The sequence below is a fragment of the Pterocles gutturalis genome, unplaced genomic scaffold (assembly GCF_000699245.1).
Source record: "Pterocles gutturalis isolate BGI_N339 unplaced genomic scaffold, ASM69924v1 scaffold46285, whole genome shotgun sequence".
Classification (NCBI taxonomy): Eukaryota; Metazoa; Chordata; class Aves; order Pterocliformes; family Pteroclidae; genus Pterocles; species Pterocles gutturalis.
In genome coordinates, this window is record NW_010142507.1 from 12630 (window position 1) to 27874 (window position 15245).

The 15245-nt window shown below is 40.1% G+C and overlaps 1 protein-coding gene across 1 annotated transcript in view; it reads right to left on the minus strand.

Moving 5' to 3' along the window:
• The window catches only part of LOC104469750 (calcineurin-binding protein cabin-1-like), a gene marked incomplete at both ends in the record, with an annotated part of 16412 nt that extends 2150 nt beyond the window's left edge, over window positions 1-14262 (minus strand). The window contains 4 exons of the mRNA XM_010084383.1: window positions 9689-9763; window positions 10198-10836; window positions 12058-12154; window positions 14111-14262. Coding sequence (XP_010082685.1) covers window positions 9689-9763; window positions 10198-10836; window positions 12058-12154; window positions 14111-14262 — 963 coding nt within the window. The remainder of the gene's footprint in view (window positions 1-9688; window positions 9764-10197; window positions 10837-12057; window positions 12155-14110) is intronic.
• Between the last annotated feature and the right edge of the window lie 983 nt (window positions 14263-15245).

Genomic DNA, 15245 nt, shown 5'->3' on the forward strand with positions numbered 1-15245 from the left:
CTGCTGGATGGGACCTCTGGAGGTCTCCAGTCAAACTTCCTGCTCAAAGCAGAGCTGACTTCAAAGTTCACTTCCTCGGCTCACCGAGGGCCCGTGTCCAGCCCAGTTCCAAGGATCATCAAGGATGGAGATTGCACAGCCACTCCGGGCCCCTGCTCTAGTGCTCTACCACCTGCACACAGAACACTTTTTTCCGACCACTTCATCCAGTTTCTCTTGCTGCAACGTCAAATGGTGCCTCTCATCAGGTTCCTGACGTGTGTACAACACATTTAACCGGGCGACGGAGGCAGTGCCCAACACGGAGGAGAGGAAGGCCTGCTGATCAGCTGCACACAGGGAGAAAAGGCTGACACGGAGACAACCCTTAATGGTATACACGGACAGAAACAAATTCAAGTTTATTTCTTCCAAAATGAAGACGCCGCATCAGGGAAAAGAAGAATAAATCCGCTTTTATTTTTAATTGGCTTCTCCAGGTGAAGCTGTGGTTTGGGCAAGATTTTTTCTTTTTTTTCTTTTTTTTTTCTTTTTTTTTTTTTTTTTAAGAGAACCAACCTGCCTCATAGAGAGAGCAATATTTTATTTTTGCAAAAGAATAAAGCTGAAACTAACATGATGTTTCTGTCTCAGTAAAACCATGACTAAAAATTCTAATGCATAGTCAAAAAGCACAGCCTTATACCAGAGAACGGCAACTAAAGAAGATTTTTGTATTTATAGCTTCAAAGGGAACCCTCCAGATGTGATCTGGGGAAGAGTTGTCCAAGGCTCCTACAAATAGACAGGTTCTTTTCAACCCAATGGAACTGAGAGACCTTGAAAGGAGAAAAAAAGCTCTCAGTGGCTTTCTTTTCTCAAAAGAGGAGGTGGCGGTAGAAGAAAAAGGAGAAGAAAGCTATTTTTAAAGTAAGAGTCCAGGCATTAAAAAACCCCCACCGTTGGCTACTGTGTATTCTGCCACTCGCATGGCCCGAAGACAAGGGATTTAAACCTGCTTCATATGTTCTGCTGGACCCAGAAACTGAAGAAAGCCCAAAAGCTGTAAACAGAAAGCTAAGAGGAGCACCACAGCGAGGCACACATTCTTTTCTCTAAAATATTTAGGTTTTAGTGTAGGAGCAAGAATTCCAGCACCTCTGACCAGTAAGTGATGCTATTCAGGGCGACGTCACTAACTCTACTGCTCAAGACTGTGTGGCCCCACTTCATAATCCTACAGGTGACTGCCTCCAGGAAGTCACTACTCTGTAACACCACATTTCAGAAATAAACCCAGAAGAAAAACTCATTACAGGCAGTCCTGGATTTGCCAGGAGCACTTCATCTATTTCTACTGCTGTACCAGCAGTAAGACACAATAAAGATTATCTTCCAGATATACACAGTAGAAGACTGAGAAGCAGTGACAATCCTCTACCCGTGTTTTATGTGGTTTCTCATTAGGAGATTTTTTGTTTTAGTTTTTAACTTTGTTGTGGCACAAAGTCAAAACTACAGAAATTCTCCTTCCTCCCCTGCAATCCACCACAGCGTGCTGAGCGTCTCTATTACCACCACTGCGTTTGATATACAGCAGCTTTATTACAAAGTGGCTTTAGTCACCAGGAGGAAATTAATCTTTTCTTACACTGATGAGGATGCTACTCATAGAACAAGGGTATATAACTGAAATGAGATGAAAACTTGTTTATCTGACTTCTTCATATCTTCCATTGTAATTGCAGGTTCATCTAGTCAAGACTGAACATCCTTCTCAAGTTTTAAAAAGAAAATGAGGCGCTGAAGAGTGCGCAGTATTACTTTTGTCTTGATTACTATGCTGCCAAAGTGGATGGATGAAACATTTAAGGCTTGTTAATATTCAAATGACATGTCACAGACAGTGAGAAAAATAGTCCATCACTTCCATAAATATTCGCTATCTTATTTGCTCCTATTTAAAATGCTTATTTAAAATGTTCTTTGCTATGAAGTCTGTATAAAGTCAAAATATAAATGAATTATTAGCATAAATGTTTGCCTGAGTTGTGACTATTTCTGACTTATATGAGGGTCCCAATCAGTCTCCTTATCTCCCAAAACTGTGTCTATTTCAGCATACTCCTCAAAAAGATCAGTCAGCTTCACCGAGGCTATGGACAAACCCTTCCCATGTTGAAAGCTGATGTAAAATAAAAAAAGAAAATGCAGGAAAGCCAGCATTGGGACAGCCTTTCACCAAGAAAAGTATCAGCAAAAGCACATTAGCTTTTCACAAACGTTAGTGGAAAAAATAGCTCCCTGTAGTTTCCCAGCAAGACAGTCCCAGTAATGAGACAAGAGCAGCAGCAAAAAGAAATTGAGCATTAAGATAAAATACGAGAAAACTTTACTTCATAGACTATCTGCGAAGTCACGAACCAGACAACCTGACCAAGGGTTTAGTTTTACCTTATTTGTTGTTGTTTTCAAAACACATTTTGAAAAACAAATAAATCCTACAGGAACCTTACTGATCCTTCTTTCAGAGTGGCTCATTGCTCCAGGGCTGCGGGAAAAAGTAACGATCAAATGTTCCACGGAAAGGGAAAGTGATGGTCTTCCCAACAGAAGTTTCCTAATGAAAGATCCTGGCACTGCAACTACTATGTAACATTTTCTTGTTTTGTTTTTTTTTTTTAATTATTCCTGTGTCTGTGTTTAGCACCCTAGCGGGACTGAAGTGAGAATCCACCCAAGAAAAAGGTGCATCTTTTCCAAAGAGTACCAGCGCATCACCACAAAGCCTGGGAGCTGCCACACAAACTGGCTGAACAATACACTGCCCACGTTCCACAACATTACCACTCCAATTTCTGTTCAACATTGTGTTTTAATTTACTCATATGTATTTCTCTCCATCTCTCTGCAGCAATATTTGAAAGAAATCTCCTTTGGAAGTCTTCTTCAAGGTACATTAGAACCAGCAGCAATATCCATGATCCAGATTCTGAAGAACCTTAAACTTCCTAAGATTACAGTTTTAAATGCAGAAAATAATGAAGGTTTTATATACATATGATTGAACTGCACTCTAGCCTAACAAAATCCTCCATTGCCACAGATGCATGTCCTACTCTACACAGGCCATATTCCAGCAATGCTTCCATACACAAAAACATCACTATTGGGCCAAGAGAGAAGGATGGAAAACATTGATAGACAAAGTAAAAGATAAAAAGTGACTTTTCTTTCCTCCATGTTCAGTTAATGATTGCTTTCTGCAGGAGACAGAAGGAGGAGAGCTGTTAATTATATCAAGAATACACCTCCAGGATAGAGAGAGAGAGGGGGATACCATGGCAACTGGCAAATGCAACAGTGAACAAAATGGTCACCCTTTGGTAGGAGTGAGACCATGAAAGAGCTCGTCCTTTTGTGCCCCTAGCCCCACCTCCTCCTTCCCCCTCCTTTCTTGTCATCTTCGCTGCATTAATGAAGCACACAGACAACTCAGGAAAAACAACATTCTCTGTAAGCAGTCTCTGACGTCTTGATGTGCAGGAAGAAAAGATGAAAATTAGCAACATGTGGGTGGAACAAAAAGGGGGGGAAAACACATGAGTTAGAACTAGAGATGATTATTTTTTAATTATTTAATATTTTACTATCCCATCACCAAAGTGCCTTTACAGAAGGCTTTTAGCTGTTCCTTGAAGAGAACAGCTTGGTGGTTTGTCCTTTTTGTGGGTTGTTTTTTTTTTTTAAATGAGAATTTGAGAAGAAAATGCTCTAGACATTCAAGGCAGTTCAAACAAGTCACTCTCAACTTTTCCCCTTGATGAAAAAAGCCTAAAAGACCATGTCACTGCAGTGCCGACTGCATTCCACAGCAGAAGGGGAAAAAAATTCTACCAAAGTGCCCTCTGGCTTCACTCACACTAGACAATTTTTCCCGTTTCAAATAAAATGTCACATTCACTGTAAGGTCCAACACAGAGACTGTAACATCACTAGACTGACGCTCAAGAGTCAATCTGCACACTTTCGAGGTTATGCACCCTTCCAGCTGCAGACCCCGCACAGCAAGACCATCACCTATGAACCCCCGAAATTCTGCGGTTCCCGGCTGGCGTTTAAGATGAGTTAAACACCAGTGAAAGGAAAACACAAGACCTCAGTAACCTCTTTTGGACGAGAGTAGGGCAGTAATAGCAGCACTAAACCAGCACCTTTCCTCCACAAGTACCGCTTTTATGTTACAGAAGCAGCAAAACTTTACAAAACCAGGGATCAGGCTGGCAGCCCGCCAGGAGCCCGAGAGGCACGGCTGATTTGCATAACCTGATTGTGCCTGGGTGTTTATAATAAAATTTACTTGTTTTGATTCTAGTGGCAGCTTCTTAATGAAGCATCATGTTTAATTAGATCTGACACTGAAAGCTGCTTAAGAGTTTTGACTGCAGGTTTAGAAAGGAAAACAAGGAGATCAGATTTTGGCATCAACCCGTGGGAGAAGGGGATCGTGGATACATTAGTTTGGAAGGGGCGAGTGAAGTCAGGGGTGAAAGGGGGGATTTGGTCAGTTAGAACAGTGCAGGGAGAGCTCAAGGTTTGGCAGCTGGAGCAGGAGAGGGTGGCTGAAAATTTATTTTCTCTCCCTCTGTCCTCAGGGACAGAGTTGGTCCCAGAGCAAGGATTTTTTTGGCCAAGGCAGCAGTGAGTCTTAAATAAGTCAGCAATGCTGCAATGGTCCCTTCTCATGACATTTAGATGATATACTATGCTGCGACTTTCTACATACAGTCCCACATTCTCAAGGGTCACAACACAGGACTAGAGACTTAGTGGCATTTTGGAAATCTGCCTTTGAACACTCCTGTATTTTTAGAGATGTTAAATCCAGCCCTATGTGCAGTGGTGATGTCTGCAATGTTTTAAGCTATTTGTTTTATACAAATTCAGTTCTCAGGACTAGCAACACACAATACACCCTAACACACACCATGAAACTTTACCTGTCCTCTTTAAGCTATCTGTTATAACAGTTTCAACACCGGTCAAAGCTGTAATTTTAGTATCAAGGCATTCAATATGAAGTCCACAAGAATAAAAATCCCTTTTCAAATGGCAAGTCAAGAAAAAGACAATGTATTCTTAGAATGAACTACCTCGACATGCATTAACAGAATATTCTGTGCACTACAAAGCTTCATCCTAGATTGTGCTGCAGTAGTTTTCCCATGTCCTTAACAGTATCACAGACATATCATTGTTATATATAAAATGAAGAATCTAATATGACCAATTTAAGGCAGTCAGGCTTATTAGAAATTCTCTAATTATCTAGAAGCCTCATAACTGCTCTCTGCCAGCATGTCCCCTCCTCGGTCCTTAGGACCACACATTTAAGCACGTCAAGGTCAAGCCAGCCTGCCTCTTCATCTTTCATTCTCCCTCTACAAGGCCTCCTTGGCATTCCATTTCCAGGGACCATTAATTTAACATGAAAATCATCGTTGGCAAGACTAAAAATATATCTTGTAACTCAGAGTAATAGCTGACTGCCTTTAGGATCTCTGCAAATCTTTTTGATAACATTCTCAGACTGAGAAAATCAAAGAAAAGAACAAGCATCCTTCAAAATGCTGCTTGACCACAAAGTGAATTTAATCTCCAGTGTAACTTTAGTCACTTAACTACTAATGACACAGTGACCGCTACTGGATCGCAACTTCAGCCCATTCGATATGTGTTTATCAAAAATCTTGCTCACACTTAAGAACTTAAGTGGAAAAGGACAAAGAGAGGAAGAAGGACTCTCCAGCCCGGCATGCTGCGGGGCCGGGGAATGCCTGTTGGAGCAGAGGAACACACACCATGGCACCGGCAGGAGCAGCACCAAGGAAGCAGGCTTACCTCCAGCAGCAGTTCTCACTTCAAAGTGCTGATTTAACTATGCTGTGCTGTCATGCTGACTCGCTATCATGTCTTCCAGAGGTACCACTTTAAACAACAAAAAAATTCAGAAAACTCCAACACCATCATAACTCCTAAGTTCAAGCAGAACGACTGACTTTCCTCCTGCAGTCACAAGCCCACCAGAGGAGATGGGCTACCGGCCAGTGAAAGGGCCACAGGATTGCCGAGCTATTAAAAAGATTAGATCTCATCACAAAAGTATAACAGCCCACTTTGTGAAATTCCGTTTGCTGACTGCTGTATTGTTTCCTGCTTATGTCTGAAGAGGCATACAAAAAGATTTCAACAAGAGCTGTTAAATATTTAGGTTAAAAACTCTGGCTAGTCTGGAAGAAAGTCGAAAAGTCATAATTCAAATAACTCCTAATTTTAGTAGCAAGTGAAAACCTTCATAAAGAAATCATATACTGCCTGCAACTGTAATATATAACAGCCAGCAGAGAAAGACATACATCAAGGTGGGGTTTGTGTTCACTTTTTTTTTTTTTTGACTGTCCAGTCCTGGGATAAGTAACTGAAGAACCACAGGCCCTGTAAACTTACTCAAACTATCCACTAACAAAGCACTTCCCCGGGCTGCAGCAGCTCTGAACATGACATCATTTGCTTACAGAAGGCAGATACTTGCCAATTTTATACAAAACACAATTCAGTCTGTTGAAAACAGACAGATGTCTACAAGAGTGGCTATTCCTGTGCCTCCACACTAATTCATGGTGTTACACTACCAGTAGGGCAGCTTCACAAGGCTTACAAGAGCCTACTAGAAACCAAGGAAAATGCGACGGCAGTACATGATAAGCTCATTAGCTGGGACCGCTTCCTAAAAGGGAATGCTACAAGCTTCAAAGTGCATCACCTTGAGAGGTATGTTTTACTTCAAGTGATTTCACAGGAAATCTCATAACTTTCAGTGCAGTTAAATACTCGCTCACCTATTTTATCTACTTTCCAGATCTATCTGTGTGCAGGTTTTTCACCATTCTAACATTTTGCCACACACCGGAGTAAACGTTGACTTTGCTGGAAGAGCTGACATAGCAATCGCATACCCGGAATGGATAGGAAAGCCCAGCAGGATCTTGGCTGATACATGTGAGTTTGTTACATTGGTTTTGAAAAGGTGAATACATCCAAAAAGCAAACAGTAATGTTATTTTTTAAAGAAGCTTATTAGAAAATTCTTTTTATTAAGAAGTCATAAATCACTGTAACTCCTATTTTTTTCCCCAAGACACAAGTCTTAACATGCCGAGCCAAGATTTCTTTGTTAAAAAGAAAAAAAATAATCTGCTAAATACCAGACTACGAGTAACCTGGTCTAGTGGAGGGTGTCCCTGCCCAGGGCAGGGGGTTGGAACTTGATCTTTAAGGTCCTTTCCAACCCAAACCATTCTATGATTCTATGAAAGAAACACTTCTACTACAATGCCTCTGTTGACATTTCTGTTCATTTCTCTAGTTCAATGGAAAAATGTTACTGACTTCCTGAGGGGCACAAACTGGAGAAAGTTACTTCCATGAAAGTCCAATATAGAAAAATTCCCTTTGCTCTTGCATCCTCTCCTGTTACTCTGCTATGCACACTTTAACTAGAGGCACTATTAGATGATCTCAGTACTAGCATTTGGGAACCTTTATGGATACTCAAGACCCAGACCTTCTACACAGCACAGGGTAAAACCCAGGTTGGCATGCCTCCTGACGACTAAAACCGACACCATTTCAGGAAGAAATTTAGCGTGCCGGTAGTCTTGTCCGTAAGAAATGCTGTGTAACAGAGGCTGCCCTGAGGGTGCGAACCTCCTCAACCCTCCTGGACAAGGCAACAGTCAGCAATATTCATCCAAGTGAGATGTGGAGAACAAGTACTCACAGATTCAACAGAACCATGCATGCAAACACGAGGTTCAAGCTCCACTGGAAGGTACATATCTTGAATGGAAACAAAAAAACCTCTGGAACCTTTCACAAAAGACACAGGAATGTCTGCTTTCCTGAAGCTGCAGAGTAGACAGCACTAAACATTTAAACATTTATCACACACGTTAACACACTGAAGGGAGGACCAGGCAACGTGCGTTATTTGAGGTTAGGTTGAAAAGATCTGAAGAACGCAGTGTTCTGGTGGCAAATATCAGCTTTACTTCAGAAACTAGAAGAATTATCTGAAGGTTTAAGAAATTATTTATTTTGAAAATCAGTTGAGATAAGTATTCAAATCCATTTCACATTAAGACAGCATTTAACTTGCTAACATCAGAGAAGTACCTCCTCCAAAGCTTATGCTTTTGCAAAGCAGAGATGGCTGGTGTTTACAGAATAAAAGCCTCATCCAAATTTGGAAAGTGAAGAGAAATTCTGAAAGACTTCAACTATCCTTCCATTTTATGAAAATCAGTGCCTAAGCAAAGGGAAAGAATCAAGTGACGGAGAATCAGGCAATTCTCCCCCTCCCTGCCACCATAACACTTTTTTTCTGGTAACTGGCAAGTTGGAATGCAGCGTGTGGATCTCTCTCCACCAGCCATGGCATGTACTTCTCCTCCTACACTTGTACTGGGTAAGACACATGACAGCAAGATGAAGTTTCAGGAGACGATGGAAAGATGAAATAATAGGAGAGACACTTGAGGGACAGAAGAAACAAACTGCAGAAAAACAGAATAAATTTCTGCAGCTCATAAAACAAGTTCGCTCAAGACAATTCTGAAAGAGCTCTTCTTTAAATCAGTAATGAACATGACTGAACATATTCATATAGTATCCACCTTTCTTGTACAGAAAGCCTTAGACATGCTTCGTGTTTCACACACTTCAGTATGATACAGGCCACCACTTGTGAAACAAAGACAACAAAAGGTTTCTAAGTTGCACTCCAACAGATTTTTTTCAAATATTTTCAGACATTTTGAGAGCAAGCAATCGATAACACAGTCTGTGTCTTCATAGCATAAAACATGTAAAAAGCCCTGAGCAGCATGAGAACACAGACTATTAACTAGGAACATAGATTTTTTTTTTTTTTTAAACATATTTTATCTTCTAGTCAAAATCTGCTGAGTAACTGCTCCATTGTGTGCCGGTGGCAAAAGTTACAGAAAGTACAAACTAGAAAACGCTTTGGGGCTTTCAACTGATGGTTTGCTGGCAAAGTGAATGACCACTAAAAATGTCATTGAGTTTTCTTCTTGGCTTTGATTTCACATTAAGGACTAGTAAATAAACATCTTTTTAAAGCTCAGTGTCTGCTGTATAAACACAGAAACTACAAGCTAAAACCAAAATGAGTAATATATTAGAGTTAAAATCAGATTCTCAACCATGCAAGTTGAGAGAAAAGATATGTTACCTCTGAAGCACAGTGCAATGCTAGAAAGGGAAGAGCTGACAAGGTTGTACGCCCTTAGGGATCAGAGAGAAGTAATTACCATCCATGAAATGCTGAGGAATGATGTGGACATTAAGAAAATTATACTGTGCCATAAATATTTCAATTTGAAGATTGTTTGGGCTTTCCTCAAAAGCTTCTGGGCATACAAACTGTGCTTCAAGCCCAACGTAAACAGTAGCAACGACCCTAACCAAAGGGACGAGCTCTCTACACTAACGTGGCCTCACTTATCTTAGATGACAACAATACGAGGAAAGCAGGTCTTTCTAATTGCTGCAAACACTCAGCAACAGACTCGATTGTACAGACTAAGAACACGTTACAAGGAGCCAGGGACTTCACGGAGCTTACCTGTTTCTGTGCTGATGCTCCCATATGCACCTGGCAAAACTTGACTGCCTGTTCAAGTGCTACTTCTTCATCCACCTGAACACAGAATCACAACCAATGAAGTTGTAATTACTTAGCTCATCTATAAATCTAATTAAATTCAGACGAAATGGGGATGTAGAGCACGGGAATAAAGGGGAAAAGCAGCACTTCTACAGCAGAACAGTGACCTTAAGTTATTCAGGAGTATATATTCAAAGATACACAACTATCCCCTAATTCAAACTAACATTTAACATGAACAAACCCCACATAACTGGAATTACAGCTCTTAACTGATTTCAGAAATCTTCCCCCACCCACAGTAGTGGTCTTGTCAAGAGAGGTGGTTCTTTGGCAGATATTTATCTCCCCAACTTTTGAACAGATATAGGGTCAATTTTATACTGCTTTGTTTGGCAATTACTGTTATTCTATAATCATGTCTGAGGTCACACAGAAAAATTACAGTTAATGACAAAATACTTTACCTGTTTAATCAGCATGTACGTTTCAGACATGATCTTCTCAATTTTACCCAGGTCATAGGCCATAACTTTCTGACCTTGCTGCCATACCCGATAAGCATCGAGTAGAAGTGTTTTCCCAGACTCCACATCCTCAAGTAATTTCCTCTTTCTGTTTGATCTCTGGACAGGTTCTTCTGCAGGTACTGCTTGAACTATTCCTTTAGCTGCCTGCTGCTGATGTTTTGAGCTGATACTTAGCTCTTCCAAAGAAAGTTCTGGAGTCCGGCTCTCTGGAGCTCTGTCCTTTGAGTTCCTGCCAGACTGAAGACGGTCTGGATCGCTGCGTTTAGATGAAGAATCAATTTTTTCAGGGTCATTGGAATATCCATCAAGATCCATAGGCTCAACTGAACCAGGCCTAGGGAGTTCTTTAATTTCCTTGTCATTCTTGTCCTCTTGTTCCAATATGTCCATAGCATTGGGAATTTGTCCCTGGGTCACTTCCTTTACCCCATTTTCAGTACTGTGCACTACTCCATCTGATAAAACTGGCTTTTTGGGAAGGACATCTTTCCCCTCTTCAGCACTAGTTTTATTAGAGACGTCTGTTGTCATCCTTCCCGAAGGATTGGAAGACTTGGAACTCTGATCTTCTGAAACCTTAATAAAAGCAGTCATTCTTCTGTGTTATTATTGAAATCAGAAAACATTTGAGCACAGCTACAACCACCATGAGTATCGACAACAAGTACCTTCACATTACTGCCTTTGCTGAAGACAATGCATTTATTCCATGTTCATCTTGTTTGTTCCTAAATATTAATTAATCCAAGCCACAAGTCTTACAATTTAAATATTTTAACCAGTGAAAACATCAGAGTAATCAACAGCACACGCTGAACCAAAGCTGCAATGTTTTTTTTCCACCCCACTACTTCAGTCTATACTATGGGATCCAACCAAATAAAGTCCAAGGTGTTACCAGCACAAAATTTTCTTCTAATGCATTGAAATCAAAACTGAACCTGTTTTGTTTGGCAGCTGCAGATCAACCTCAAATTTAAGAATCTTCCCTTTGGCTGGTCTTCCATAACTTCTTGTTAGTAGATCAAATATGCTAAACTCTGCTAGAGTATTTTAATTTTTGTACCTTTACTTTGGTGATGGTCCAAAGGTAGAAAACCTCAGTAACATCATCGTTTCTTTCAAAAGTTGCTAATGATACAATTCTTCCATCTGGATTTATGAACAAACTATTTCATACACAGAGTTACAGTGTTCTTAAGGATGTTTTCATTTAACTTGTTAAACCTATACTCTTCTGTTAACTTGGAAAACCCTTAGGAAGAAGTTCTTCCTTGAATGTGTTTACCAGAACTTCCAATTTCCAGTTATCTTAACTCAGAAGCTGATTAGTCTCTGTATGACTTTGTTAAATTACAATTAAATGTAATAACTGGTATGGTGCTGTCAAGGACTAGCAGTTAAAAAAATGGATAGGCATGTAACGTCTAGGTGTCTGGTTTTGCTTTGCAAGAGGAATTGCAGTTCATTTTAAAAGGAAATTTCCAATAGACCTCACCTGAAATTGTACTGTTCTTATACTCTGTGTAACCCCCATCATTTGAAGTTCAGGGGAGAGTCAAACCAAACTTACTGCAATCCATTCTCAACAACCATCTTTGTTACTGGATTTCAAAAGTGAAAAACAACAAAGCATTGGAAGAAAGTTTTCTGTGTAGTTGCATACAAACAAAATGTATTAGAAATAAATCATCATAATATAGCCCTTCAGTCTCAGGAGATCCAAGGAATGAGTAAACTGAACCTAGAAAAACCCCATCATTAAATCAGTGACCATTAAAGACATTGCTGCCTTACCTGTGTCAGATCGTTGAGAGTGTCCTCCAACACTTTCACTGTAAGCACGAAGGCTTGTTGGGCCAGCACTTGGCGATCGGCATCACGCAAGTACTTCCTGTGCAACAGTAAGATAACAGAAAGTAAGCTAACTGCCAAAAGCTTACAGGACTTTAAAAGCAAGAACCAGGACATTAAAAAACAAAAAACGACTCCACACAACAATTCTAAAACAAGTTAGACAAACAAAAAACCCATACAGTTGCATACTGAAATAACACTTTGGCTATGTTTCCCTCTACCTCTTTCCTCCCCACAGTCATCGAAGATGACATGCATGAAGCAAAACTGTCTACAAACAGAGCAAAGCGGAGAAATGAAAAAAAAAAAAACCAAACACCAAAAATCAAAAAAACAAAACCAATCAAACCCAGGGCAAAACAGACAACCAGAACTACAGTTTTCTTATATCAAGCCTTCTGTGCCCCTCAAATACCAGCTTTTTATCCAAAACTCTTCCTGAAAAAGGGTGCTAGTCACCCAAACTACCTTGAACTGTCATGGGATTTTCATGTTCTGGATAAACTGTGCATGTGAGATTAAGGACATCAGCAAATCCTCTCTTGTTGGCCATATCTCGTTGCCCTTGAACCTAGGTTTTTTTAGAGTTAAAACATTAGTGCGCTACTATATTTTTTCCTATTTAGTATTATAAAAAAATATTGGATTTGTAAAACTTATTCACTCTATAGCTTCATTTAATTTACTGGAGCATTTTAACTTCAGTGTATTGTGACACAATGCTTTAGTCCACTTCCAAGGAAAACATTTCCAGCCATCAATCCTACCTAATTGGAAACTAAATTTCTATTTCAGAATTGGCTGGTTCTAATGAGAGGGCTAAAAATCAAGTCAATAATTTTGAAGGGTACTATTTCAGTCAAAAAGCCAATATTTTTAATAAACATTTTCTCTCTACAGTATTCTATTAAATTGGTAATTTCATGGTTTGCTTTTCAGACAAAAGATACAAAAAACTGACTCAGAAGTAACTCAGGTTCAGCTACCAACCCCCTATTTTTAAAGATAGGGTTGTTACAGGAATACACCAGGCACACCCAGAATATTTGCATTTGTAAGTTCCTGTAACAACTGCAGTTCACCATGGCTGGCACTGGCTGATCCAACATTTCAAATTACTTGTTTGTTAAATTCAGTCTAGACTTATAAATAACACAATATTTTTAGCACAACTACAGGCTTGCTTAGGACAGAATTTAAACCTTCTATGGTCCAGTACTTCTGATATGCTAAAAGTCAAAGTATTTTTGGCTTCAAGTTTGCTGAACATGTGGTGACATATTCCCAGACATACTATGATTTATGCAAATTCACATGCATTCACACTCAAGAACACATGAAGAAACCTTCAATGCCTCCAACTTATTGCCATCAATCATTCAGTTCAATTTCTTAAGCATTTGCCAGAGACTAATCTCAACATCTCCTACTCGGCAAGCTATCAGAATTTTACCTCAATTGCTTCAATGTTTTCCTTAGGTGTTTATTTTGGTCTTCCCACTGATACGAATCTGTATATAGCTCACGTTAAATGGCTTCTTTTTTCTTAAATAAGGTTAATGCAATTAAAATTAGATCACTGTGAATAGGATAACCATTGTTCAGTCCATCACGGATTACAGGAAGGCAGGATGCCTGGGCCGTGACCTCCCTCGCTGGACATCACTCTTACGCAAGAGGCCAACAGAGGGGTGCAGAAGTCATGATGCTCTGTTCCACCAGCGAGTCCCTCCACGTGACAGAAAATGCCTGCAAGTCCGTTAAGGCAGCTGTATGGCTGCTCCGAGCTTCAAGAGAAACGCAGAGAAATTCTACACTGTATTATGGAATCATAATCCTGAAAAAAATTAACCATCATGCCACACATTCCCAAGGGAATCCATCTAAAGACATTTTTCCTAAACTAAGAACGTCTGTAAATAAAACAGTTACACAGTGAACAAAAGGCATTCAAAGCTTTACAGAGTAATATATAAAAACAAATATATCATACTTTCCCTGATCAGGGGTCCTCTGGAGCATAGATGAGACCTTCAGCAAGGTGGTGTAATCCTTTAGTTGTGACAGTACGTTTAGCAGTAAGACAATAGAGCGGACAAAACTGCCTGGGCGGTCGATCTCATCCACGGGGATACGCCAGATTCCCTGCAGAGAAAGGAAAAGAGGAAGCCCCTAAGGAGGGACCCAACTGAAAAGGACGGAAATCTTAAAATACGGATTGGATTCTGCAGCATACAGAATTTCACCAAGGGTCAGAGGAATAATGGACAAACCAACACTGCGGTCCTTCAGACAGGGAGATCTGGATTTGAAGTCAACTGATTCCTGCCAGTAGCAAAAGAGGGAGGCTTGCAGAAGAGAGACTTTCTAAATATGCTTCTGAACTATTCCCAGAAAAAAAAGCAAAGTTTAAATTGTAATGTGCATTTTCTTAAACATCTGTGAACTCGTCTTCCTAAGCCAAAGCTCACCTACCATAAAAAACTTTAAGTTTTCCTGGCCTGAAAGCTGCTACTCTTGTGCAGCCACAGCAAGTTTCTATCTTCAAATCATCTGTTACTGTCTCAGCAACTTGGTTACTGCCTTGATAACATCAGCGTTCACCACAGCACTAACCAGCCTGATAGGAAGAATCCGATTCCTCAGCAGTATTCATTTGCCAGTGGCAGATTCAAATGCTTGTGCATACATCCTGAGCCTTCTAATTAACAAGGGAATCTTTGGGGAACAAGGCTGAAGACTGATAGAAAATATAATTTAATTACGGTTAGTCAGCTCAGATTCTGTAATGCCTAATAAGTGTAAGGAGATTTTCCAGGTGTTTAACGTGGATGCTGTCAACACACTAGTCACCCACATTTAAAAAGAACGCAATGCAAATAGTACTACTCTTGCACATTAGTAGTTAACTTACACTATGACCATTCACGAAGACTGGTGTTACATCAGTGCAAACCCTTCCCTTGTGCTTTATTCAGTTCTGAAACTTTTCCTGCAGCAGCTCTTTATCACGAAAGCCCTCTGGCCATGTATACCATGCAGTGACAATGCAGGAAAGAACAGACTCATTGATAGGTGCACCTGACTGAAAATGAATTTGGCTTTTCAAATCTGTTCAAAGAGCAGGA